Below are 24,459 nucleotides of genomic sequence, written 5' to 3' on the forward strand. Positions count from 1 at the left end.
GTTTGATATGTCCAAATTGACTACAAGTGGGTGTTTGTGAGGAGCGATGACTCCTTCGTAGTCCTTCCTTCCAATGGTTATATCGGGGGATGCTTGAAGCGAGGGGGGTTTGTGTTGGGCACAAAGTTGATGGCCTGATATAGCTCGTTCAGGTGCCGTTTATGCCCATGAGCGGACCCTCCATTCTCGTTGCCCCCGATGACAACATGGATCACTCCTATCCGTTCGAAGACGGATTTCTTACCTGAACTGTCGGTGTCAGCCTTTTGGCTTTTGGCAACGTACTTGCTGAGGCTCCCCTTCCGGATCAGCTCTTCGATGGCATTCTTCAGATGCGGCGATCGTTGGTTAAATGGCGGTGTGGCCGTGGTACTCACGATCGCTCGTGTCACCGTCGCTTTTTGGCTTGGGGGTCTCTCCCATTTCGGCCCTCGTCTTTGCTCGGGCGAAGACCTCGGCGGTGACATGACGAGAGGGGTTTTTTCACTATACCGCCTCTGGTAGTACGTTCCTGAACTCCACCCGGCGCCCGCCGAGTCCTGTTTCCTGGAAGATTTGTCCGACCGTGACCTATTGTTCTCACGGCGTCTTTCATCGGACCGTGACCCGTTGTTATCACGGCGTCTTTCATCCGGGTTGTCCTCCCGGTGACTCTTCTTTTCTGAGTGCTCGGCCTCGCTGGGGCCTACCCAGGTTTTGTGATAGTCTTCTACCTTGATGGCTTGATCAGCCAACTTTCTGGCGGCGTCCAGACCCAGGCCTCCGCACTTGATGAGCTCATTTTTTAATTCTCCCCTTGGGAGGCCTTTCATCAAAGCCGCCAATTCGGGATTAATTTCTCGAATCTTTGGACCATTCCGTCGAACCTCTTTACATAGCTTCGTAGGGTCTCTCCCCCTCTGTTTGATAGTTAGGAGGTCGACGTCTCCACGGCCCTCCTCTTGTGCAAGAGTATTGGGCCGGAAGGCGTCCCTTAGGTCGGCGTAATAGTATACCGAGCCGTCGGGGAGCCCCTTGTACCAACTTTGAGCCATCCCATGCAGAGTTGTTAGGAAAACTCGGCACCAGACCTCATCGGGCTGCTCCCATACCGACATGTAAGACTCGAAAGCCTCAGCGTGGTCGGCTGGATCACTATCTCCTTTGTATGATAGAGGTGGTAGCTTGAGCTTGGTTGGCACCTGGATCTCTAGGACGTAGGCGCTGAGGGGCTGTCTGACCACGTGTCGAACTATACGCGGCGACCGGCTCCTCGCATTCCTAATCCGGCTCCTCCCCTCGTTGCGGGAAGGACTCCTTCTTCGACTCGGACTTCTCCTCCAACTCTGCTGAGTCGGACTCCTCTGGCTCCTTTGGGGTAAGCCTCGTTCGTGCGGCGGGGACGCTGTCCTCCCATGAGTACGGGAAGGACTTAGGTCTACCGCGCCCACTTTGGGCTCCCCCGGCGACTTGGCTGGATCAGCTTCTCCTAGCGCTCCGTTCAAATTTCTCGGAGTCACATTTTGGGCCCTGGTCTCCTGGACAGTTTCCGCCGCTCTTGTCGGCGTGACAGTGTGAGCAGGCGTACTACTAATTAGGTCTAGGAGCATTTTCAGCTTTGCTACGTCAACCACGTGTCCCATGATGGTGACCTGGTTGGCTGGCAGCGGCGTGTCGGGTATTGATGGCATCCCGAACTCCGGTTGGATTACACCGCCGGTGGAGGGCTGTATGACTCCGGAGTTGTTGAAAGTGTCATCTTGGTAAAATGCGGTTTCGTCGGTTACGACTGCGTCTTGTTGTTTTGACATTTTCTTAGCTTTTTGGGTGGGTTTTTGTTGTTTTTTTTTTGTTTGGGAATGAATGTGACTAGCTTCTAGTGTCTATCCCCACAGACGGCGCCAATTGTTCCGGGCGTAATTCCGGAGCAGATATTCGTTACCACCCTTGGCTTGTAGAATAATGTCTTTGGTTTGATTCTTCTTGTCTTTATCGTTCCTCTCGGCCTCTCCTGCAACAATGGACAAACTGAGGGCTTGGCTTTGCGCCAAGCGTACTCACTCCGACGCTCAAGTCAGTAAACTTAAAGGATTAAGTTGTATGTTATTTAGAGCGATATATTGTAGAGAGATGAGGAAGATAATACCAGTTTTTTGTGTGATATTAGGTCAAGTTGTGGATTAGTTGGATCCTTTCCTCAATGAAGGTTGAGGAGTATTTATAGACTTTCACCTTTTGTCACGTAGTGGCCAAGTGGCCAAGTGGCTATCAGGTGGAAAGACCGTTGTACCCTCGGCCGATGGACCTATGGCAGGCTGGCCGAGGGTCTTGGATATGAGTACGCGGATATGTGTGTCCCGGCTGGCTGGTTGCCTTGCCGAGACCCAAGTGACAGGCCGGTGGGATGCATCGGCTAGACTGTCTAAGTCGTTGACTTTGCTGTGGATATCTTTGACCTTGCTCAATGTGTTGACTTGGTCAGCGGTGCGAGAACATGCCCCATCAACTATATATATATATATATATATATATATATATATATATATATATATATATATATATATATATATATATATATATATAGTACCATTCCTTTTCTATATAGATCATCTATTATCATTCAGATATCTAGCTATGTCACTTCCGGAACATCCAAATTTCCTTACTCCATAGGAGTACCAACTGCCCAAACTTGTCATTTTCTTATTAATTGAAATATGTGAACCGATATGACTCTCACACTACATTTCATGTGTGGTTATTGTTCAGTTTGACAACTAATTTTCGTTACATCAACTTTCGATGACTAATTTATTGCTCGCTATACCTATAGGGCTATCTATCTATAATTAAATCATAGATTTCAATGTATAGAAATATCACATTTTGACAAGGTGACAAAGTGGTATCATAATACATCTTCATAACCAAATGAATACCATCATTTTTAATTCCATGAACCTCTATTTGATGTATTTCATATTGAAAATAAACCGCTGAACTTCAGGTCCAGTTGGGGATAACATACTTGTTTGTCTTTACCAACTTTTTCTTATCACTCTCCCCCTAAGGTGGTAAAAAATATAACCATCTTAGACCTTAATTTCTCATATATCACCGATGAAAATTTATATGAGAATTTTTGTATAATAACAAAATATTTCGGGGAGTAACATACAATGCAGTTGGATTTTAAATGTGCTGAATCACAATGCCCAATTCGTAGATCAACAATTTCGTATAATAACCAATCTCAGCAGTTTAGTGTCTTGCCTTTAATAAAATTTCTACACGAGAGAATTTCATCACTTATTTTCTTTAAGATAAACTTCAAATTTATCAATACAAGTATATATAATAGGAACTTGGATGACCTCAATTGTCACATATGAAGCATTTCATGTCAACTTTCTTAGTTTGCCCAAAATTCATGGCAATCTTTCATAAACGTTGACAGTGTCTCCATAATACACCGATCACACGCCACATATTTTTTAGTTGACTATATTCAGCATGCTAATCTTATGGTTAGCAATATTTATACCATAAAAATTAAAATTAAAATTTTCTATCAACCAAATAAATAATGATGTGACATAGGACATAACAGGTGTCTCATATATGTTGGCAAGACGTAGTGAATACCACCAATAAACATTAAACCGACATAGATAATAAAAAGATACAAACTCATCCATAAGATCACTTTATACCTTGCCTAGGAGCTGAAAAAACAAACATCGTATATTTAACCAATGATTAGCCAAAATCAAGTAAAGATTAAAAATTGCAATTATTTAAGATACTATGTTATGCGTTCAATGATTATAATTAGCCAATTATTGAATCTAATTTCCAAAATGGAATCAATCATGACAAAGATACCAAACAATCGAGGCACAAAATTGAAAACACAAAGTTGTACAGTAGCAAATAATGTAAAAGAAAACGCAACAGGTAACATGGTATTTTACCATTACATGACAAACAATTATGAGAGGGACAAGTTTTTTAATAGAACGCATCAGGTAACAATGGAATTACCATACATCCTAATATTCTAATAATATATACAATGCCCCTCAAACCATTTCCTTTACTCATATACGCATTAACACATGAAATTGTTAAAGAAAGTAGATTTACATAATAAACCATGTATCGTAAGCAACAATTTAACGTAAGTATACACGTGATTGGCTACATGCATGACCAATATAAAACGAAGCCTTGTTGGTTGGATGTTTTAATCTAAATCTAAATACTTCCTTCATTCAATCGTATATTATTTTTCCTTTTCTTATATCGAACTTTGTGTATCTGAGTGTCACATGAATTTTCACGAGATATTTTTTCCTTTAATAAGATATTTCTTTTATGAGATATTGTCATTTCTTTCAATCAACAAATTTTTGCTCAATAAGGCCACACCATTAAGCTCAGTTAAGGCTTCTTTACTTGGCTCATCAAATGCCACATTATTAGGCTCAATTTAGGCCGCAACATTAGGCTTATCATAATGTCATGTTCTCGATTTCTGTCACCGACAGAGCCTTTATGAGATGTCACATTCACTTCCAGGAATGGATCAAATTTTATATCTCATTATACTGTTCAACATCAAGTGAACAAGAATTAATTCGCAAATAAATTTGTCTTTAAAAACGACCGCTTTAAACTCATTTGCGGTTCAAAAACACAGTTGTGAACTTCTGGTCAATAGTATTTACACGTGGACTTCTCTGGCCACTTGCAGTTATACAATAAGAATATATTGTATTGATGAGACAATGTTAAATTATTACGCACCTTTAAACTTTGAACTTCTGGTCAAAGTTATAATATGGACATATCTGCTCATCTTTATAAAATAAATCTTATGAAGCTTCAGGTCCAAAATTATATGATATGTCCGTTTTTAAAACTTCTTGACCACATATATAAAACTTAGTGTCCAATAAAATACATAATGATAAAAATTTTATATATACACCATAAATATAATTATACGTAAATAAAAACTGTCAAATAAATATCATACTTGCAAAATTACAAGATTGCTTGCAAACGGACATGGTTTACTATGCTGATTTCGTTGACTTTAATGGCTGTTGTTCTTTATTTTTTTCTTTTCAATAATGCCGTGTTCACAATTGTTCTTACTTAATTTGCTTTATTTATGTGTAAATTAGATCATATCTTTGTACATCTCAATAAATAATTATGGAGTATAACGGAAATGTACCTTAATTAGCGGAATAAAATAATTTTAGATTTGATATGAACCTCCTTATTATCAGATCTAGTATGAACAAATTAAGACTATTTGTAATACCACTGTTTTCTAAGTCTGTTACTCGGCCGAATATGGCTTACTCAGCCGAGTAAGTGTGTTGTGTGTTTCTGGACAGTCTACTGCCCAGGAATACTCGGCCGAGTAGAGGATACTCGGTCGAGTATACTCTATAATCGACCGAGTATCCAGTCTGACGGGTATTAGTTCCGCGGTTTGACTTAGAAAGAATTAGAGTTATTTAAGACGCGATTTATAGTTTCTAATCATTTTAACAAACCTAAGCAAACAATGTAACTCTAATCCTCTCCAAATTTATCTCTCAAGTGCGTGGATCGTTCGTGAGTCTAGTTCATCTTTCCTTGCGTCGATTGTGTCGGTAAGCCTTTGATTTCATAAGTTCCATTGATTTCTCTTCTAGGGGTTTTGCCCTAATTTGTGATTTGGAGGAAAGGGGTTTTTGCATATGGTAATTGGAATTATGTAATTGTTCTTAGGTGGAGAATTCGTAGAGGAGCCTCTCGAGCTTGCGTGATTGTCTCATTGCAGTTTGTGTTAAGGTAGGGTTTTCCTACTCGGTCTACTGTTAATTTATTTAAGATTGTATTATGATTGTTGTACGATTGATATTGTGATTATCTGTTGTTGTTGGATTAGAGTTGGGTGTTGGAGTTGTGATGGTTGATGGTGATGTTCGCGAGGTGCATCCTCGGCTGAGTGGAGTCACTTGCGGGAGTGGCTTCACGCCCTATTTTTGCCCTCTGTGGAACCCGCCATAGGAGGGGATGTACACATTAATGAATAGGGTTATCGCGGGGCTTAGGTGGGTACGACTGCACTCCCCCACTGGCAGGGCTACATACTTTAGTGTGTAGTCAGTTACATGTTGTGATTGGGAGTTGGAGGTGGATGATGATCAGCTGTTTATCTTTTCATAATTGTCTTATGTTGATTATGCAGTAAACTGACTCGTTGTTGTTTTGTAAATCTGTGGTGATCCATTCGGGGATGGTGAGAAGATTGTAACAGGTGATGATGATCATTAGCTTTGGGGCGAGATGGGGAGTCATCACTCGAGTCTAGCTTCCGATGTCATGAGATTTATCATTCAGTTTTAGTTGTTGAACATTAGTAACCTTTATTTTGGTTTTGGATTTTGGAACATGTAAACATTAATCAGTTATACTTTAATAATTGTTGTTTTGGAATGGTAACTTTGATATACTAACCTCGGGAAACCGAGATGGTGAAGGTCTCTCATGCTAGGGTAGTCCTGGTAAGGCACCTTGGTATATATGTGAGAGTGTCACACTATTAATTCCTCTTCACTCAGTTGGTCAAGACTCGTGCTGATAACGTGTTGTTAAATAAAGATAGTAGAGAATTATAGAGAGAAGTTAGAGAGAAAATAAGGGAGACATAATTGTATTCTTATTGCATTAGGAGGGGGTATATATACACATACAATACGGGTAGAGTTTTCATAAAATAATATACTCTAAAATATTCTAAGATATGGACATCTATATAATAATATTTCATAACAAGAGGCAAATTTTCCATACTATTATTGTGAGCTTTGTTTTCTGTAAATACTTCAATCCAGGGGCGTTTTTGGTGGAGTTCATGGGGTGCAATTGAACCTCATTGATCTTTAGGAACAAATATTATGAAAGACAAGTAGGAGCATAAACTTGAGAGTGGACTAGTGGTTAGAGTATGACTACATGAATCAGTGTTTATGACTTCGAATCTCATCGTGGATAAGTTTTTGCTCTCCTCTTAGTAGCCTCGTTTGAAGCCTCCGACATTAAATATTGTGAGTTAAATTCAATTAATGTCTAAGCTTCTATTTTTCAAGGGAAAATATACAGAATGTACTAGTTAAAGTTTTCTTGTGGTTTTTAAAAATAAAAATTAAAGGCTGAGACAGTCTATCTTTATACAATTTTTATTGTTACGAAATTAGTTTTCATGAGAAATTTAATCTTACAATTTTTATCAAATAGATATTTGTATAAACACGTTAGTATTACCGGTATAATGAATATTGTATCGTTGAAAAAAAATTGTTTATAAACTTGAACCCCCATTGTTAAGGAAATATGAGGGGAACGATAATCTATTAGCTTTGGTTTGAATGGCCTTATATAGTTACATCATACGATAACAATATCCCGCAAATTAGGCTAGGATATCGCTATGACTACCATAATAATAGCAACAATAAGATTACAGAATAATATAAATCATATATTCCTAATACCCCCCTCAAGCTGGAGAATGGAGATCAAGAGTGCCCAACTTGCGAAGAAGAGTAAGAAATTGTGAGGCGCCCAATGCTTTGGTAAGAATTTTTGCGAGTTGATCTTTAGTAGAGACATGTGATGTAACGATAAGGCCCTCGGTAATGGCATCGCGCACGAAATGACAGTCAATTTCAATGTGTTTCGTGCGCTCATGAAAGACCGGATTACTTGCAAGTTGAAGGGCGGATTGGCTATCGGAGAAAACGGCCATAGGCCGAGACAATGTAACCCCGAGAGCTGTAAGGAGCTCTTTCAACCACTTCAATTCGCTAACAATATTTGCCATAGAACGATATTCAGCCTCCGCGGATGACAAAGAGACTATGTGTTGTTTGCGGGTCTTCCACGAAATAGGGGAGCCACCTAAAAAAATATACCACCCTGTAACGGACCATCGGGACAGCGAGCAAGCACCCCAATCGGAGTCACACCAGCCGGTAATGGTGAAGTCACTATCGGCCCGTAGCAAAATTCCTTGACCCAGACTGCTCTTGAGATAGCGAACGACGCGTAATGCGCCATCTATATGCTCAGCATGAGGACGATGCATGAAGCGCGAGAGAATGTGAACGGCATAAGATAAGTCGGTACGAGTGACCGAGAGATAAACTAACCGACCCACGAGACGGCGATAGGATTCGGCATCCTGGAGAAGCTCACCAGTAGGCTCATCTAACTTGTGGTGTTGCTCGATCGGTGTAGTAGCGGGTTTGGACCCAAGTAATCCCGTTTCGGAGATAATGTCAAGAGCATATTTGCGCTGAGAGACATAAATACCCTCAGTGCTGTGAGATACCTCAAGCCCCAAAAAATACTTCAACACTCCCTGATCCTTCATATGAAAACAAGTCCCCAAATATTCCTTAAATTTTACAACAGCGGAAGAATCATTACCAGCAATGACTAAGTCGTCAACATAAATAAGAATGAATAGATGAACTTCGCCTTGCAGGTAAGAAAATAATGAATAGTCGGAGTAAGACTGGGTGAAACCATAAGATTGAGAGCAGAAGTGAGTTTAGCAAACCAGCATCATGGAGCTTGTCGAAGGCCATAAAGTGACTTCTTGAGACGACAAAACTTACCTTCCTTACCTCGACTGAAACCAGGGGCAAGCGCATATAAACTTCTTCAGCCAAATCGTCGTGTAAAAAGGCATTATGAACATCCATCTGGTGTAGCTCCCATTTATTAATAGCTGCAACAGCGAGAAAGGCACGAATTGTACCCATTTTGACGACCTGAGGATGACTTTGGAGAACTAGGTGTGCTTGAGGACGGGGACGAACTGTTGACGGTGTCGAGCACATAACCGCTCAGACGGGAATTAGGAAATTTTAACTGGCGCCCTCTACCCATTTCGGCAGCTGAGGAAGTGGAGGAAGCAGCTGTGGTGTCGATTGTATCAGTAGCAGAAGACGGGTTAGTGGCGGTAGTGGCTGAACCCGTACCCGTGACATCTGCGGGAATGACTACGGAGTCATCCGACCCATTAAAAGGCTCATCGGTGAGAGGCGGAGCACTGGCCGAACCGGTTTCGGGGTGGGTCGAAGGAGCATCATCAGTAAATGGAAAAATACCTTCATGAAAAATGACATCACGCGACACATAGAAAGTCTTGGTATCGAGGTCATAGAGCTTCCAACCTTTCTTATTACTCGGATAGCCAACGAAAATACTTTTCCGACTCCGTTTCTCAAATTTGTCGCCATTGGTGTTTTGATTGTGGGCATAAGCTAAGCACCCGAAAATTCGCAAATTGTCATATGAAGGGGCAACACCATAAAGGCACTCATACGGTGTCAAATTATTTAGCAAGTGAGACGGTGTCCTATTAATCAAATAGGCAGCAGATAAGGCACATTCGCCCCAAAACATTTTAGGTAAATTAGCTTGGAAACAAAGGGCCCGGGCGACATTCAAAACATGACGATGTTTACGTTCGACCCGCCTATTTTGCTGTGGTGTACCGACACATGAAGTTTCAAATTTAATGCCATGTTGGAAAAAATAACTAGCCATGCTATGGAATTCTGTGCCATTATCACTCCGAACATTTTTAAGAGACTTGGAAAATTGAGTTTGAACCATATGAATAAAACTCATGAACATGTCGGTGACCTCAGTTTTATCAAGTAATAAATAGACCCATGTTGCACGAGAGTAGTCATCCAATATTGTCAAAAATATTTTGGACCACATGAGGAAGCAATACGATATGGCCCCCAAAGGTCACAATGAATTAATTCAAAGAAATCCGATGCACGCTTATTATTCAAAACAAAACTGTCACGATGTTGTTTAGCCAAATGACAGGCATCACAAACTGTATCTTTATTAGAAATTAAACTACTAAAAGAGGGAATAGTCTTGACCACTTTTTGTGACGGATGCCCAAGGCGCCTATGCCAAAGATCAAAAGTCTCCTTTCCCGACACCGTTTGAACCGCTAGTGGTTTCTCCTCCGCTTTAATCCAAAACAGTCCGTCCTGTAGCTCACCTGCTCCAATCGTCCTTCTCGAAGAAGGGTCCTGAATGAGACAGGAAGTCTTAGCAAATGTAAAGGACACATTAGCATCCAAAATAAGTTGAGAAAAAGATATCAAATTGCATGTTAAATTAGGAACAAATAAAACACAGCCGAGAGTAAGAGACTCGTTAATATAAACCGAGCCCATTACGGAGGACACGACTTGTTGGCCGTTAGGAAGCCCAACAGTTCGTCCCGTTATTTGTGTCTGATTCTCCAAAAGCGATAAAGTACCAGTAACATGATTCGAGGCTCCCGTATCAATTATCCAACTACACATACCGCTTAGACGATCTGAGGCAAGCAAAGAATGAGCAGATGCATTAGTTATGACCGAATTCGCATGGACAACCGATTCAGCATTGGAACCGGTAATATTCGAACCCAAGGAACCCGAGCTTCCACCTTGTGACGAACTCGAGCCGCGAGCCTGTCTAGCCCTATACCGATTGTATTCAGCCAGAGTTTGGGGTCTATCCCCCCACCAGTCTGGGAAACGCATAGTTTTAAAGAAGCACTTCGAGATTTCATGGCCACGGGTTTCACAGGACGAGCAAAACAGTGCACGTCTTTCAGTCCGCTCTTTGTCGCGAAGGGAACGCGTGAGGGGTAGCAAAGATGGCGACCTTAGACACATTGGGTTGTGTCTCAAGGCGCAAGCGTTCCTCTTGAAGAACGAGATTATAAGCACGACTAAGTGCGGGTAAGGGGTCCAATTGCAATTGAGAGGAGCGGATATTACCGCAAAGTGTATGATCGAGACCCATAAAGAATTGGTGCAGTCGCTCATTGTCCTGACGTTGAATAGCAGAAGGGTTGATGTTGCACTCACACTTACCACAGCGACAAGTAAACGGCGGCTTGTGTTTAGCAATAGCGTCCCAGAGCATCTTTAATTTACCGAAATATGTGGTGACATCCATTCCTTTTGTTTGAGTGCAATTATTTAACTGAGTTTTAAGACTATGAATCATCGTACCATCGACAACGGCGTATTGAGCCTTAATTTCCGACCACAAAACAGACGCGTAGTCGGGGTAGGAGATGTTATCGAGCAGCGTGGGATCAATCATATTTCGTATCCACTGAACGAGGGTACAATTAACAACGACCCAATTGTCGAGTTCGAATGCATCGGAGGGTTTCTTGATAGTACCATCGATGAATCCGAACTTGCGGCGAGCTTTTAGTGAAAAAGTCATGGAACGTTGCCAATCGTCGTAATTGTCACGACAAAGAACGATATTTGAAATTTTTGCACCCGGAACGTCATATGAACCGAGATAGTAAGGGCTAAGAGGATCGATTTTTTGTGTAAGGGAAGTGTCGACTTCGCCAGACATGGCGGCGTAGCGTAAGATTTTCGTGGTGGCTGATTAATTAGGGTAAAAAAAACAGTAAGTGGATTATACATCCGATGTACTACCACAAGTTTTATACTTTCTGAGCATTATAATAAAGTTTTTGAGCTTTGTTTTAAAAATTATGAGTCTTACTATAAAGTTTTTGAGTTCATTCACTACAACATTAAGCACAAAAAAATTACAATAAAACTCAAAAATATTACATACAAACTTACTTAAATTTGAGTTTTGACGGAAAAAAAAATTAAAATCTAACTTATAAATTTTAATAAACTCAGAAAAAATACACATATGCTCAAAAACAAATAAAGTTTGAGGTAATAAACTCAGAAAAAATACAAAAATGCTCAAAAACAAGTAAAACCTGAGGTAATACATCTGATGTATGTTCCTTTTTCTCTAAAAAAAATGATGAAAAGAGAGAGATCCATGATACCATGTTAAGGAAATATGAGGGGAATGATAATCTATTAGCTTTGGCTTGAATGACCTTATATAGTTACATCATACGATAACAATATCCCGCAAATAGTTAGTCTTGCTGAAGACGGGTCGGAGCAAGTGACGGGTAATGTCACTCACAAAACGGATAGGGGGGACAAGGTGGGGCACCCCATGTGCTTTCCTCTCTCCTCTATTTGGATCATTTGTGAGAGGAAATGGTATCCGTCACTCCAAAGTGACGGATACGTACTGTCTTCAATGAGATTTTGTGTCCCGCAAATTAGGCTAGGATATCGCTATGACTACCATAATAATAGCAACAATAAGATTACAGAATAATATAAAACATATATTCCTAATACCCATACATGAAGTCCTAGAAACGCCACTGATTCAATCAAAGAATAAACTCATTTGAAACCCAAGATATTTGTACAGTATACTGCGCAAAGATTAAGCCCATTATATGTTGTAAAGATATTTATTTGTACAGTTCTTTTACTTGAGGTAATTCTTACACACTTACATAATCCAAATATCCAATCATACAGCATGTCCATCTATCTATGCATTAAGAAAACAAAGAACTTGGCACAATGGATGGAAAATTCCAGTAATTGACTTTCAAACAATAGACGAGAATCTTGCCAACTTAAGAGAGGTAGCGAGGAGTGAAGTGTGTGTGTGTGTGTGTGGGGGGAGGGGGGGGGGCTGCTTCCGGATTCTTTGGTGTGAAGACAGGTTATTAAAGGCTAGCATAGTTGCATTATAGGAATGAGTACAGGATCCCGAGGGAAAAGAGGAGTCGAACAAGTCGATTTAAGTTGATTAATACTCAAACTCTACTGCATTTCAAGACAGCAGTCTTTTGAAGCCCTTGGAAGCATCAACAGTTCCTGACTGATCTTCAAATCAAAATCGTCGTCATCATAAGGTGTATGAAGGATCAACCTCTTCAGAACACTCGCGTTTTTAAGAAGATGCCCTGTGAGTGACAGCGAACCCTTATGTGTACAAAACTCGTGCACTTCAATCACTTGGGCCTGACATGAAAAAGGATCCAAAGGTATATCTGAAGGTGACAGTGAGTCACAGTAGCAGTCATCGTCCTCCTCACAGTAGTGATTTGGGCAAGAGCAACAACGAAAGCCCTGGAAAATAATATTCATAAAGTGAGAATAATACCTGAATAGGAAAACAGAAACAATCTGTTTTACACAAATTTCTAAAGCGGTCACACCATACGAATTTGGGATAGGTTTGAATTGATGTTCACCTTTTCAAAAATGAGAGTTTCAAGTTGAGGAGATTTGTCAAGCAAACTTGTCACATATTCCCATGCCGTATAAGGAAAGTTATCAAGTTCTAATCTTGTCAGGTTACTGAAATCAGGCATTTGCTCATCGTCATCTAGCTTAAGAAGAACCTGTACCATGAACAAGATATTAGTAATATACACATCTACCGAGTAAATGAGTAATATGTGGATAATACATACGAAGTACTCGTATATGTATATACCTCTACTGAGTCCATTTCAAAACATAATTCCGTGACTTTATAGGCAGCGGCTTTTAGAAGTTCACGTTCATACTCGACTGAATCTTCATTAGTGTCAGACTCATCATCATCATATGCACTGCACTTGAAAATTAGCCTTGCCTTGATAAAAGAGCCGGAGGACTTCCAAGACGGAACAATTTTCACACCAATATTTGAACTGTAAGATAAATATGCGAGATGAGGGGCGTCAATCTCAAATGTACCAAACGAATAAGAGCAACGTTCTATTGTAAGAACTCTGAGTAATCCACCATGATAAATAACATGACCGTCACTATCACAGTCACAAGCTTTGAGAGTCAGTTCTTCAAGCAATTCACAACTTGAAAACAATCTTTCCATCGAATCAAAATCAGTGAACATGATGCGATCCAGATGAAGGATCTTCAGTTTTGGCAACCAGGCCGATAGAGGAATTTCAAATTTGTTGTATCCGTGACCTATCATTTTCAATTTCAAAAGTGTTTCACACGAGAAGAAGCCATCAGGCACACAATGAACGCTGTCAGGAGGCTCGTAATGCAGCTCTTGAACATCCTTTCGTAGCGCAATACTAAGCCATCGATTCAAATCTGAATTATCCTCGTCTCGACAAAGTAGGCTAAATTTCTTGATGGGTGAGATTTGGTGCAACTCCAAAGTTTTATTAACAAAATCCTTAAACCTTTGAGTTGCTTCTATTCTCTCATTTTCTTCCACATAATGAAAACATGGTGCGTCATCAAAAGAAAGACAAGACGTTAATGTAAAAAGGTATCGCCATCTGGTTGATAAAATGCTTGTGCTCACAGCACCCTTTGTTGGCAGAAAAGAAAGTATGTGACCAAGAAGTTCATCAGGTAAACTGCTGATCTTATCCCAACAATCCCCACTTATTGGATCTTCTACATGTTTACCAAGTTTCGTCGTTGTCCTCATGGTCACTACAGGACTCTACCTGTAATGTAATGTAATGCAGATTGAATTGAGGGATAACCAAGCTCGTAATGTACATTAACGTTTAGAGAACCGCTAGATGGAGGGTTTATTACTCATTCTCTACACGAAACATCCCTTTCACTAAAGTCGAGATCATGTGTCACACCCTTTTCTCTTACGAGATACTCCCCCCGTCCCGGTCATTTGTTTACCTTTGGTTTTGGCACAAAGATTAAGGAAAGAGAAGTGGAATAATTATTGGATGTCAAGTGGACCAAATTGAAGGTAGAGGATCAAGTTACTCATCAAATGCATTACTAAAATAAAAAAGTAAACAATTGACTAAAACACCCAAATATGGAATAGGTAAACAATTGATCGGGGACGGAGGAAATATAATTTATCACTTAGATATTTATTTGAGGAATGATGCACAAAATGAATAACAGGATCTTAATAACATTGCCATCCGCCAACTTTAGACTTTTGCGATACAGTATGAATTAAACAAATAAGTCAATAACTAATTCACAGTCTATTGCTAAGCAACCCATATGGTGATATGGATCAATTAAACTTCCAGAGGATTGAATAATATTCAACAATAAAAAGACATAAACAAAATGAAAAATGTTGCTCTTTTGGTCCTAATAATTTGTTTTAACTTTGAATAAAATACCCTTAAAAAGGTAACAAATGATCGAGAGTCGAGACGAAGGGCGGAACATGGATGTTACCTGCATATATACGTAGAGAAGGTGGCTTCAGTATTGAGATTGAGATCCCTCTTCCTCCTTGATTCTTATGATGTTTGACCAAAACACTGATTGCATTATATGGAGAATAGTCAGGACTCAGGATACATACCAATTACCATGAGTCCATGATGCTCCTTTAATTGGCACATGCATAACATGCATTGCTGTCGTTGACTTTTATAAAATTAATTCCTTTAATACTAAACTTCATTTTCTACCTCCGTTCCCATCATTTACTTATCTTTGGTTTTGACATAAAGACAACAAAATAATAAGAGTAGACTAATTATTATTGGATGACAAACGAATCACATTGAGCGTTTCTCATCAAAGTATCAAATTACTCATCAAGTTACTCATAAAATAGAAAGATAAATAAGGTAACTAATTGACAGAGGCAACCAAAAATGAAATAGATAAACAATTGTGCGGAACGGGAGGAGTAATATAGAAAGATCGAAGAAATAGAAAAGGAAGACGAAAAAGAAAATTATGGTCGATCAACCAAGTCAAACACATGAATAGTTGGAAAAAATCATTAACCGAGACAGTTATCGTGTATAAATACGCTACTCGTACTATTTACATGAAATGAGGCTATGAGAAAATGTGAGTCGGATTATAATTGGTAATTATGTGAGTCAGATTATACTTCGTATAGGTCTTGACACGGTAACACAGATTATGATGGGAAAGAATAAGCACACAACAAGAGGTAGAAAGTAAAACCTAAATCACAATTATAAATAGTTAGTTCAAGCTACTCAGGGGATATAGCAAGCCTATATAAAAGAAAGACGGGTTCTTTTCTGCAGCGACAGGTTACTAAGGCTAGCCTAGTTGCATTACGCGAAATGACTTCAGTATTCATCATCAAGTACCTGTGGTGCATAATAATTTAATCAATAAAATTACACGAGATAAGGCACGGGGCTTCGTAAGGCCAGGCGATGAATGGTGCTTCAAGTGTCGCTAGTTAAACAGTTGATGTGGTTATTTCAATTCTATAGTACAGTTTGTTGAAGGCTTAGGTAACATCAGCAATTCCTTCAACACTCGTGATTCTGTCTCCGTCTTCATATACCTATATTTGTATATGTTGAGTTTATGGATTCAAGTACCTAAGAGGAGGATGAAGTGAATTAGGTACTATTTAAAAATTTGGGTTATTTAATGCGAATACTCTATACTATTAGGATGCTTCTCAAAATACTCTATGCTATAAATTAACTACCAATATAACCAACTATAACACCCTTTCCCATCTTATAGAATTGCTCCCTTTTTAACCTGAAGCAGCAGGTAAAATATTAGGTGAGACCCACTTTCTTCCTTATTCCCAACTTCATCTTCATCTCCTTCCCCTTCCCCTTCCAATAATAAGGTATACCTGCAATTTTTTCAATTCAAATTCTCTCTCTCTCCCCTCTCACCCTCTTCTGTCTTCTTTTATATTCCTCCATTATCCAACAAAAAAGCGCTTCAGTCTTAAATCAACATCAGCTACTTCATCTTTTATTCAATTTATTCCCAACTTCATCTCCTAATAAACATTAACTTACTTTAGTCTTATAGATTAGTCAACCCAAAAGCTCATAGTTATCGCAACTACGCATCAAATGTGCATCAGATCTAACAGAGGAAGAAAGTTAATTGAATAATAGAAAATGTAACCATTAAAAGAATGATTGGGCAATTGAACAAAGTAGCAGATTAATTAACACACAATGACAAGCTGTCAAGCTCTACAAAAAGAATAAGACGAAAGACAATGCACCACTGGTTTGCAATAGCAAGACACAATGTTACTAAGAAGTGTCGATGCCTTTTGAATAATTGAATCAATGATTCGCAAAACATCAGTCATCTGTGGGTTAATTTCTTCAAACACCATGTCTTTCTCAACTACTGTAGCAGTTTAAACTTTTTTGCTGAATAATACGGTTTCCATACTGATCGGCACTTTAATGGCGTCTTGGAGAATGAGGTAGCATCATCAATGGTGTTAGAAAAATAAGGTTAAAAATAAGGTAGAATGAATGAAGTCAGAAAAAGAAGGGTAAAAGATGATAAAACCGGTGGAACAGGTAACCCTTCCACCCGTTTCATTCAATGGGAAGGGGGTGATAGTTGGTTATATTGGTAGTTAATTTAAAGTACGTAGTATTTTGAGAAGCACCCTAATAGTTTAGAGTATTCCTATTAAATAACCCTAAAAATTTTAACTTCAACTTTATTAATTTAAAGTGAGTTGTAGGATGATAAAAGACATGAGAATACTTCGAATAATATAGAGAGATTAAACGAGTATTAAAATGAATGTTTGCTGAAGTATGAAAGAAGCAATCGTTTCGATTTAGTATTATATTTGTCTCGATTTATAGATGCATGGCAGACCAAATGTGAAGATATGAGGAATCTGTTATTTGAAAGTTAAGCAAAGCAAAGCAAACGAAATAAAGAGCAGCGGAATAAAACAAAGAAAATCAAACACGAGATTTTTGAATTGGTTCGGCAAGAACTCAAATGCCTACTCCAATCTACTGTTTATTGATTAATTTTAGTGATCTACTCCGACTACTAAAAACCCGTACAATAAAAAGACAACAACCTACTCCGGTTGTGACACAAGTTCAAGAACTACTCCGTTCTAGAACAAGCCAACTCGCAACCTACTCCGGTTGCCAAAGAGTTGAAGACTACTCCGTCCTAAACTCTACACACAAACTTAGAATGTTATAAGGATCAAGTTTCCACTAACTTATTCTTAAAAAAGAATTGAGATAGACAACTTTTACAAGATCAACAATTCATAAGTGAGAGAGTCTAGTATGTTAAAGTAACAGTAGCCATGATTGTAACACTTGAAGACTTTTAAAAGTTTTGCAAAGTAAAGACTCGGTTTTTAAGCTTTTGAAAAACAATTTGCAAACTTAGATTAAATCTCAGGAAAAAGTCTTAGAGTTTTGAGAGAATGAGGCACGCCTTTTATAGAGAGGATGAGCAAGGGGGTTGTTAGGGTTTTGAGGGTCAAAGACCATCACATGTGATGAGTCTCACCAACTTTCCAAACTTGCACAAAAGAGGGTTCTTATTCAAAAGGCAAATGAGAGAAAGAGTGTTTGAAATTATCCAAAAGAGATCATACAATTTCAGAAAACAAAGAAGGGAAAACAAGTCACATGATGACAAGCTTTCACAAAAATGGCAAAAAGCAATCTCTATTTTATGAAAGACAAAAGGGTCAAATTTGCACAAAGAGGAAACAATTTGAAATGATAATTATTCAAACCACTTTTTCTAGAAGGCCAAATCCTTGTAAAAATCTGAAAGTTATCTTTCAAAATATAAGACACTAAATGACTTTTGAAAGATAAGAAAGTGTTCAAGTGTTACGAATTGAGGCAACAGTCCAGGCTGCTGTTACTTGTGAAAGTAACAGTGGTCTTGACTGTTTCTATTACTTTAAAATACTTAACTTTCTAACTTGTACATTAGATGACGCCTAGGACTCAATACAATTGGGTGATCACTGATTCAACACTTCTTAATCCAAGCTTGATTTAACCATAAATCCTGAAAAGGTAAACTAAGAAGGCACACATTAAATGGGCATGTTATCATCAATCAAAGGAACCCAACAAATTCCCCCTTTGATGATGACAAGCCCTAAAACGAATGTAAACACCTTATTTCAAGATTTTAATCAAGCAAGATCATATGAGAGAAGGGACTATATTACCTTATAGAGCAAGAACTTAGATCAAACTTACCATGACAAGTTTACATTGCCCCAAAACAAGAGCAAAAGATGTGAAGGTTAGGCCTAGTTTATGGGTTAACCAATATGCAAAGAGATTAAGAGCATGAGTTTACCTTTTCCCCCTCTTGACATCATCAAAAAAGGGCAGGGATGTCAAAAGCATTCAAGAGCAAACACACATAAGAAAACACAAAAGACACACATAAGCGTGACAAGATAACAAGGTCAACACAAACATACGGTTTAACATAGTCTAACCATAGTTCACCACGGCTAAAAGTAGTTTAACATACACCACCAAGCAAAATATTAAGAGTGAAAAAAGTTTGAAAAAGGGCGCAACAAGGTGGGACAAAAGCAAGGATAATATGGGAAGGGGAGTATGTTTAAGGGGAGGAGGCTTGGTCACCATCCGACTCTTCACCCAAGGGATCCTCGTCCAACGGGTCAGTTACACCATCGTCACCGTGCTCCTTGGTTGAGACAAGAGTGGAAATGATATCCACTTCTCCATGTGGACAGCGAGGGGCCCACGGGGGCGCTTGGGAGGAAAAGAGAAACAAGCGTTTGCATTTTTGTATGGAGTCGCCACCAATTTTTATGGGAAATTGGAACCGTTCGAATACCTCGTGTCATGTCAAGACACAAAGTAAAGACATGAACACTAAGCAATCGTTACCCTTAGCATTCTATGTCTAGAATGACTCTCGTGGATGCCAATGAACACGGGTGTTCACAGATATCTGGAGTAAGGGGTGAGGGTACGTATTAGGAAGCTCTTTTGATCGAACACCTAATCCCCCCCGCCTCGATAGCGGCCTCTACTAATGATTAGGGAAGTTATTCGTACTTGATATATCGTCGGCTATATGCATGCAATGCAACATCCAAGTTTTAATCCTAGCATGTGAGAATTAATACTAAGTCGGTGAAACACGTAATTAGCAAACAATTGGGTCGAAGTAGGATTTAATGTTCAATTACATGTGAAAACATACAAACAATAAAAGAAATACAATAATTATGAATTACAATAATGAAAATTACATTAATTACAAAGGAATAGGCGATTTATGTCGAAAATACCTTTAAAACGGATAATTTGAGAAAAAGAATAAAAGAATAAATTAACGACCAGAACAGAAGGTGATAATACGAATAATAGTCAATTAATACGTAAACTAATTATATTAGGTCAAGGCAAAAACGGAGTTCAGGGACAGAATTCAACCCGGAACAGGCGCAGCAGAGCTGCGTCCTTTGGAATAGGCGCAGCAGACGCTGCGTCTGTTCCAGACCTGAATTCTGGCTGTGAAGCCGGAATTGCGTGTTGTTAATGCTCGTTGGTGAATTTAATGATTGATTAAAATTATTTACTCGGATGGAAATGATTAATAGGTTATTTACATGTGATTAAGGGTCATAAAACAACAAAACATGGATGAGACGGAATTAAACGAATTAATATAAGATGGATTAATTACAGGAGTGAAAGATATTAACAAACTAAACAAATTAAATCAATTGATTAAGTTAAATACAACGGATTAATGACGAATATGTGATAAATATGACAAAGGACAGATGAAAACTATATCAAAGACGAATTCCAGAAACCCAATATTGATGAATTGAATCTCTATAACCCGGAATTGAATTTAATGACGAAAACCCGCAAATATTGGTTATAAGGGATCTAAGTCGGATTTGTGATGATTTAAAACATGTTAATGATGAATAATAAATATACATGTGAATTATATGTTATTATGATGAAGAATTAACAAACAAACGAAACAAATAAAAGAACTTTGACGAACAACAGAGGACGAACGAAGAAGAAAGGAAGCAGGAACTGCGGCAGCCTCACGAAGAGGCGCAGCAGGTACTGCGCTCCTTCGAAGAGCGCGCGATTCTTTGCGTCCTTTCTCGACTTGATTTATCTGGAAATCCGTAAAAAGAGGTTTTAAAACATGGTTTTAGAAATCGGTTTTAATGGTATTTTCGACATAAACCTTACAATTGATGATACAATAAATAAAAGAGAGATTACACCCTCAGACTTACATGTTGACGAAACGAGAAGGACTAAGATATCGATTAGTGATGCTCGACGCGAATGCAAAGAAAGTGCCCTCGTAAGAGGAAAACGATTAGATTAATTAAGTTGATTAGTTGTGGAGTTGGTCAAATTGGTCGGTCATGCAAACGAGGCTGGTACTCAGAAGGATCCGAGCTTACGTGGTCGAATGTTCAAGCACGTAGACGCCAAAAAGTAAGAACAAAGTCTAGAATGCAAAGGGAGAAGAGAAGGGCGGACACTCGCGTCAGAAATATGAGGAGCGAAGGCTCCTATTTATACTAATCACGTGGAGGAATTAGGGTTTCGGAAACTCTTTGGAAGTGAATCTCGGAAAGATATGAAAAAGATACGAAATACGCGAGAAAAGGGCTCTGGGAAGAGGCGCAAAGAAGAACCGCGTCTCTTGGAAGAGGCGCAGCACCTGTTGCGTCTGTTCCCAAGGGGTTTCCTCCTGCGGAAGAAAGATTTCCGTGTTTGAGTTATGGTAGGACGGAAATAATTCGGTTTTCCTTAATATCTTATGTGAATATTACGGGAAATTGTTTACCAAAAGATAAAATTTATGAAATATGGAATAGAAATATCCGGAACATTCCAGAACATTCTGACTCGGGATTTAACGGTTATCAGAAAATGAAGACGGTTTTAGGCCCGGACTCCAAATGTACTCTAATTACTGTCAAAACGACCGTATCGGCACGTAGATGACAACTAAGAGGTAGATATTAATATTTGAGCAATCACTTGACGATAATCTTACGAATTGTCACAAATCGTTCCGCGTACCAAACATGCGGCCCAATCATCACCGGGTGGTTTGCGAGAGGTGCAGAAATGAGGTATCTACAGAGCCCCCACTTTGACTGAGGCTTGGACAAGGCGAAAGTCAAAGTATAGCCATCAGGTCAATCGAAGATTACAACCTGAAGACTATGGCGACGCGAGGCGGCTCAAGGGGTCTGAACCAAGGACCTGTCGTCGGGAACATTTTAGAGTCTGCCGACTATCGGGGAGGGTCGTTTAAAGTCCATTAGACTACGTAAGGAAGCTCGCCAGCCATAAGAAGAGATCATACCTGAGACTTCTTCTCGAGATGCTTCCGGGGTGCATAGGAGCTAAGGGTAAGCGTAGGAGCTAGGGTTAGGACCTAAAGGATATGTAAAGGATTGTGCTAGGGTGTGGGACCCTAAAGGAAGCATTGATGGGAAGGAGGCCAAATACTTAAGGGTAACTAAAGCTTGGGTATAGGAACTCTATTGGTTTGGGAACTTCTGGAGAACGACCCCTTTGTCGAACTCCGCGAGGAAACACGAAATATTGTGAGTAGCATGACACAGGCGGGAGCTGCTGAGAGAAAACTGCTTGGGCAGATGTTAATCCTCACGTCTTGAGAGGGACAATACGTCCGCTTACTCTCGCTGGAGACATGATTGGGAATTATTCTTCTTGTCATGAGAGGGAAAGTATATCCGCTTACTCTCGCTGGAGACATAATGAAGATGTGTCGAATTCTGTGAAGGAATAAATGCTCGTTGCGACAGGCAAAAGGTTTTGGAAGGAATAAATAACGTGCGACAGTCTGCTGCTGGCTTGGAAATGCGGGCCGGAACGAAAGAAAATCGTTAAACGGACCAAAAGGATAAAATAGCATCGGGGAAGAGGCGCACCAAAGATGGGCCCACAAATAACGAATTCATAACGAATTTTTGAAAATCCGTATGGAGGGAACACAAAGAAGAGGCGCAGCAAGAGCTGCGTCTCTTGGAAGAGGCGCAGCAAGAGCTGCGTCTCTTGGAAGAGGCGCAGCGCCTGCTGCGTCTATTCCCCAAAGTGTTATTTCTGCGTAAAAACGCGATAATCAGAGGTTTATGTTCATTATTTCGAAACACAAATCACGCAATTTCTCTCTCAAATCTTCACCATTCCCGCCAAGGTTTGATCCAAAAGCTTGCATTAATCATGACTAATCGAGGTATGTGTCTCATTCTTGCATTAATCGTCTACATTTACTCAATTTTGAGCCGAAAAAATTAGGGTTTATGACCCATTTGATCGGAATTTTGGGGCTTTTCCCCCAAACGCATTTGCCTTGTCAAATTGACATTAGAAATGGATTATAGGTAATATTAGGAACATAACCATGTATTTGTCTCGAATTTTTGTCGAGTTTTGAGCCTTTGAGTGAAATTTGAGACGGTTCCACAGCTAAACCGTAAATTGCTTCGAAAATAGCCTTAGGATTGCCCATTTGCGATGAAGCTTGATATTTGGGATCCTCGAATGATGGGTAAACTTTCTACCATCTCGGAATTTTGGTTTGTGACAGCTTTTTCAGGACACTTTTCCAGGGCATAACCGCCGTTATAACGAAATGCTGCCGAAATTTCGGCTCGAATCCGGAATCAGGCTTCAAATTAGGCCTGACTTGACCCAAATTACCACATGAGTGATCGGGTAGGTGGGAATATGGCCAAGGATGGCAAGAAAAGAGCGAATTGATCATGGCTTTGAAGGCTCGAAAATCCTTTAACCAAGGCTTGTCGTCACGTGACGCGGCCTAAATTTGCTTTAATGTTGCAGGTGATGAGGCTTCTACTTCTGGGAGAGCTCCCATGGAGATAGACGTTGCTACTGTCAAGGAGGATTTGGAGCAGGCCTTCACCGCCGCGGTGATGGCTGCTGGGGACGAGGTCCATGAGGAGGAGGCTGTCGAGGAGGAGGAGGCCCCAAGACGGGCCAACGTCGGACGAGGAGGTCGTCAGCTGAGAGGAGCTCCTGCGTGGGCTAAGACTTGGGAGAGCAGGCACCTGCTGTGGGCTGCAGAGGGTCACCTGTCCTACAGGACGGTGAAGAGTTTGGTAAATAGGAATTCACTACTCATTACTCATCCTCTTTCATTCATTTGTTCAAATTCCTTTCAAATTTTATTCAAAACTAAAGATAGCTTTTGTTTCAAATCACAATAGGAGACCGAGAACATCAGGTCGTTCTCGGGTTACACGACAGCGATGGAGCACTACGAGCGGCTGTCGGCGGAGGAGCGGGCCATGATCGAGCGTGGAGCGTTCGGTCCTTTGGTGCAGGTCTGGAGGGACATCGCGAAGAGGAAGCTGCGGGCTAACCTTAGCCTGGTCCGCGCTTTCTTGGACCGATTCAGGGACACGACTTCCACGTTCCACATGCCTTTCGGTGAGGTGGGAGTCACTCTGAAGGACTACGGCATGATTTCTGGTCTGTCGTGCGGGACCGAGGAGGTGGAGTGGCCAGAGACTGCCATGAGGGTGGACTCGGCCGAGGCGAGGAGATTGATCGGCTGGAACTTGTCGCCGAAGGTCTATTCTGATCGGGTTTGATACCAGTTCCTACGTTCGAGACTACTTTGCGGGAAAGACCCCGGCGCCGGTGACGATTGACGGAGGGAGACGGGCCGCTCCTCCCCGTATGGTGAGCAGAGG

General features: G+C 40.1%; 2 protein-coding genes across 2 annotated transcripts; both read right to left on the minus strand.

Moving 5' to 3' along the window:
* Positions 1-10,683: 10,683 nt before the first annotated feature.
* Positions 10,684-11,454, minus strand: LOC141640424 (uncharacterized). The gene has a single exon (XM_074449228.1). It carries the CDS (start codon positions 11,452-11,454, stop codon positions 10,684-10,686), a length of 771 nt encoding a protein of 256 aa, XP_074305329.1.
* Positions 11,455-12,367: 913 nt separating this feature from the next.
* On the minus strand, positions 12,368-15,297 carry LOC141640372 (F-box protein At4g22280-like). Its single transcript, XM_074449177.1, has 4 exons — positions 15,138-15,297; positions 13,441-14,419; positions 13,196-13,345; positions 12,368-13,070 (listed from the first exon to the last, which is right to left on the minus strand). Exons 2-4 carry the CDS (start codon positions 14,398-14,400, stop codon positions 12,762-12,764), a joined length of 1,419 nt encoding a protein of 472 aa, XP_074305278.1. The 5' UTR covers positions 14,401-14,419; positions 15,138-15,297; the 3' UTR covers positions 12,368-12,761.
* Positions 15,298-24,459: the final 9,162 nt, after the last annotated feature.

The sequence above is a fragment of the Silene latifolia genome, unplaced genomic scaffold (genome assembly GCF_048544455.1).
Source record: "Silene latifolia isolate original U9 population unplaced genomic scaffold, ASM4854445v1 scaffold_79, whole genome shotgun sequence".
In the NCBI taxonomy this organism is placed as follows: Eukaryota; Viridiplantae; Streptophyta; class Magnoliopsida; order Caryophyllales; family Caryophyllaceae; genus Silene; species Silene latifolia.

What these genes read in the sequence shown, in the direction of transcription:
- LOC141640424 (XM_074449228.1), bottom strand. Translation starts at nt 11,454, where the DNA reads ATGTCTGGCGAAGTCGACACTTCCCTTACACAAAAAATCGATCCTCTT.
- LOC141640372 (XM_074449177.1), bottom strand. Translation starts at nt 14,400, where the DNA reads ATGAGGACAACGACGAAACTTGGTAAACATGTAGAAGATCCAATAAGT. An exon ending in TTGAAATGGACTCAGTAGAG is followed by an intron (nt 13,346 to 13,440) that starts GTATATACATAT and finishes TTCATGGTACAG; the next exon opens with GTTCTTCTTAAGCTAGATGA. An exon ending in AAACTCTCATTTTTGAAAAG is followed by an intron (nt 13,071 to 13,195) that starts GTGAACATCAAT and finishes ATTATTTTCCAG; the next exon opens with GGCTTTCGTTGTTGCTCTTG.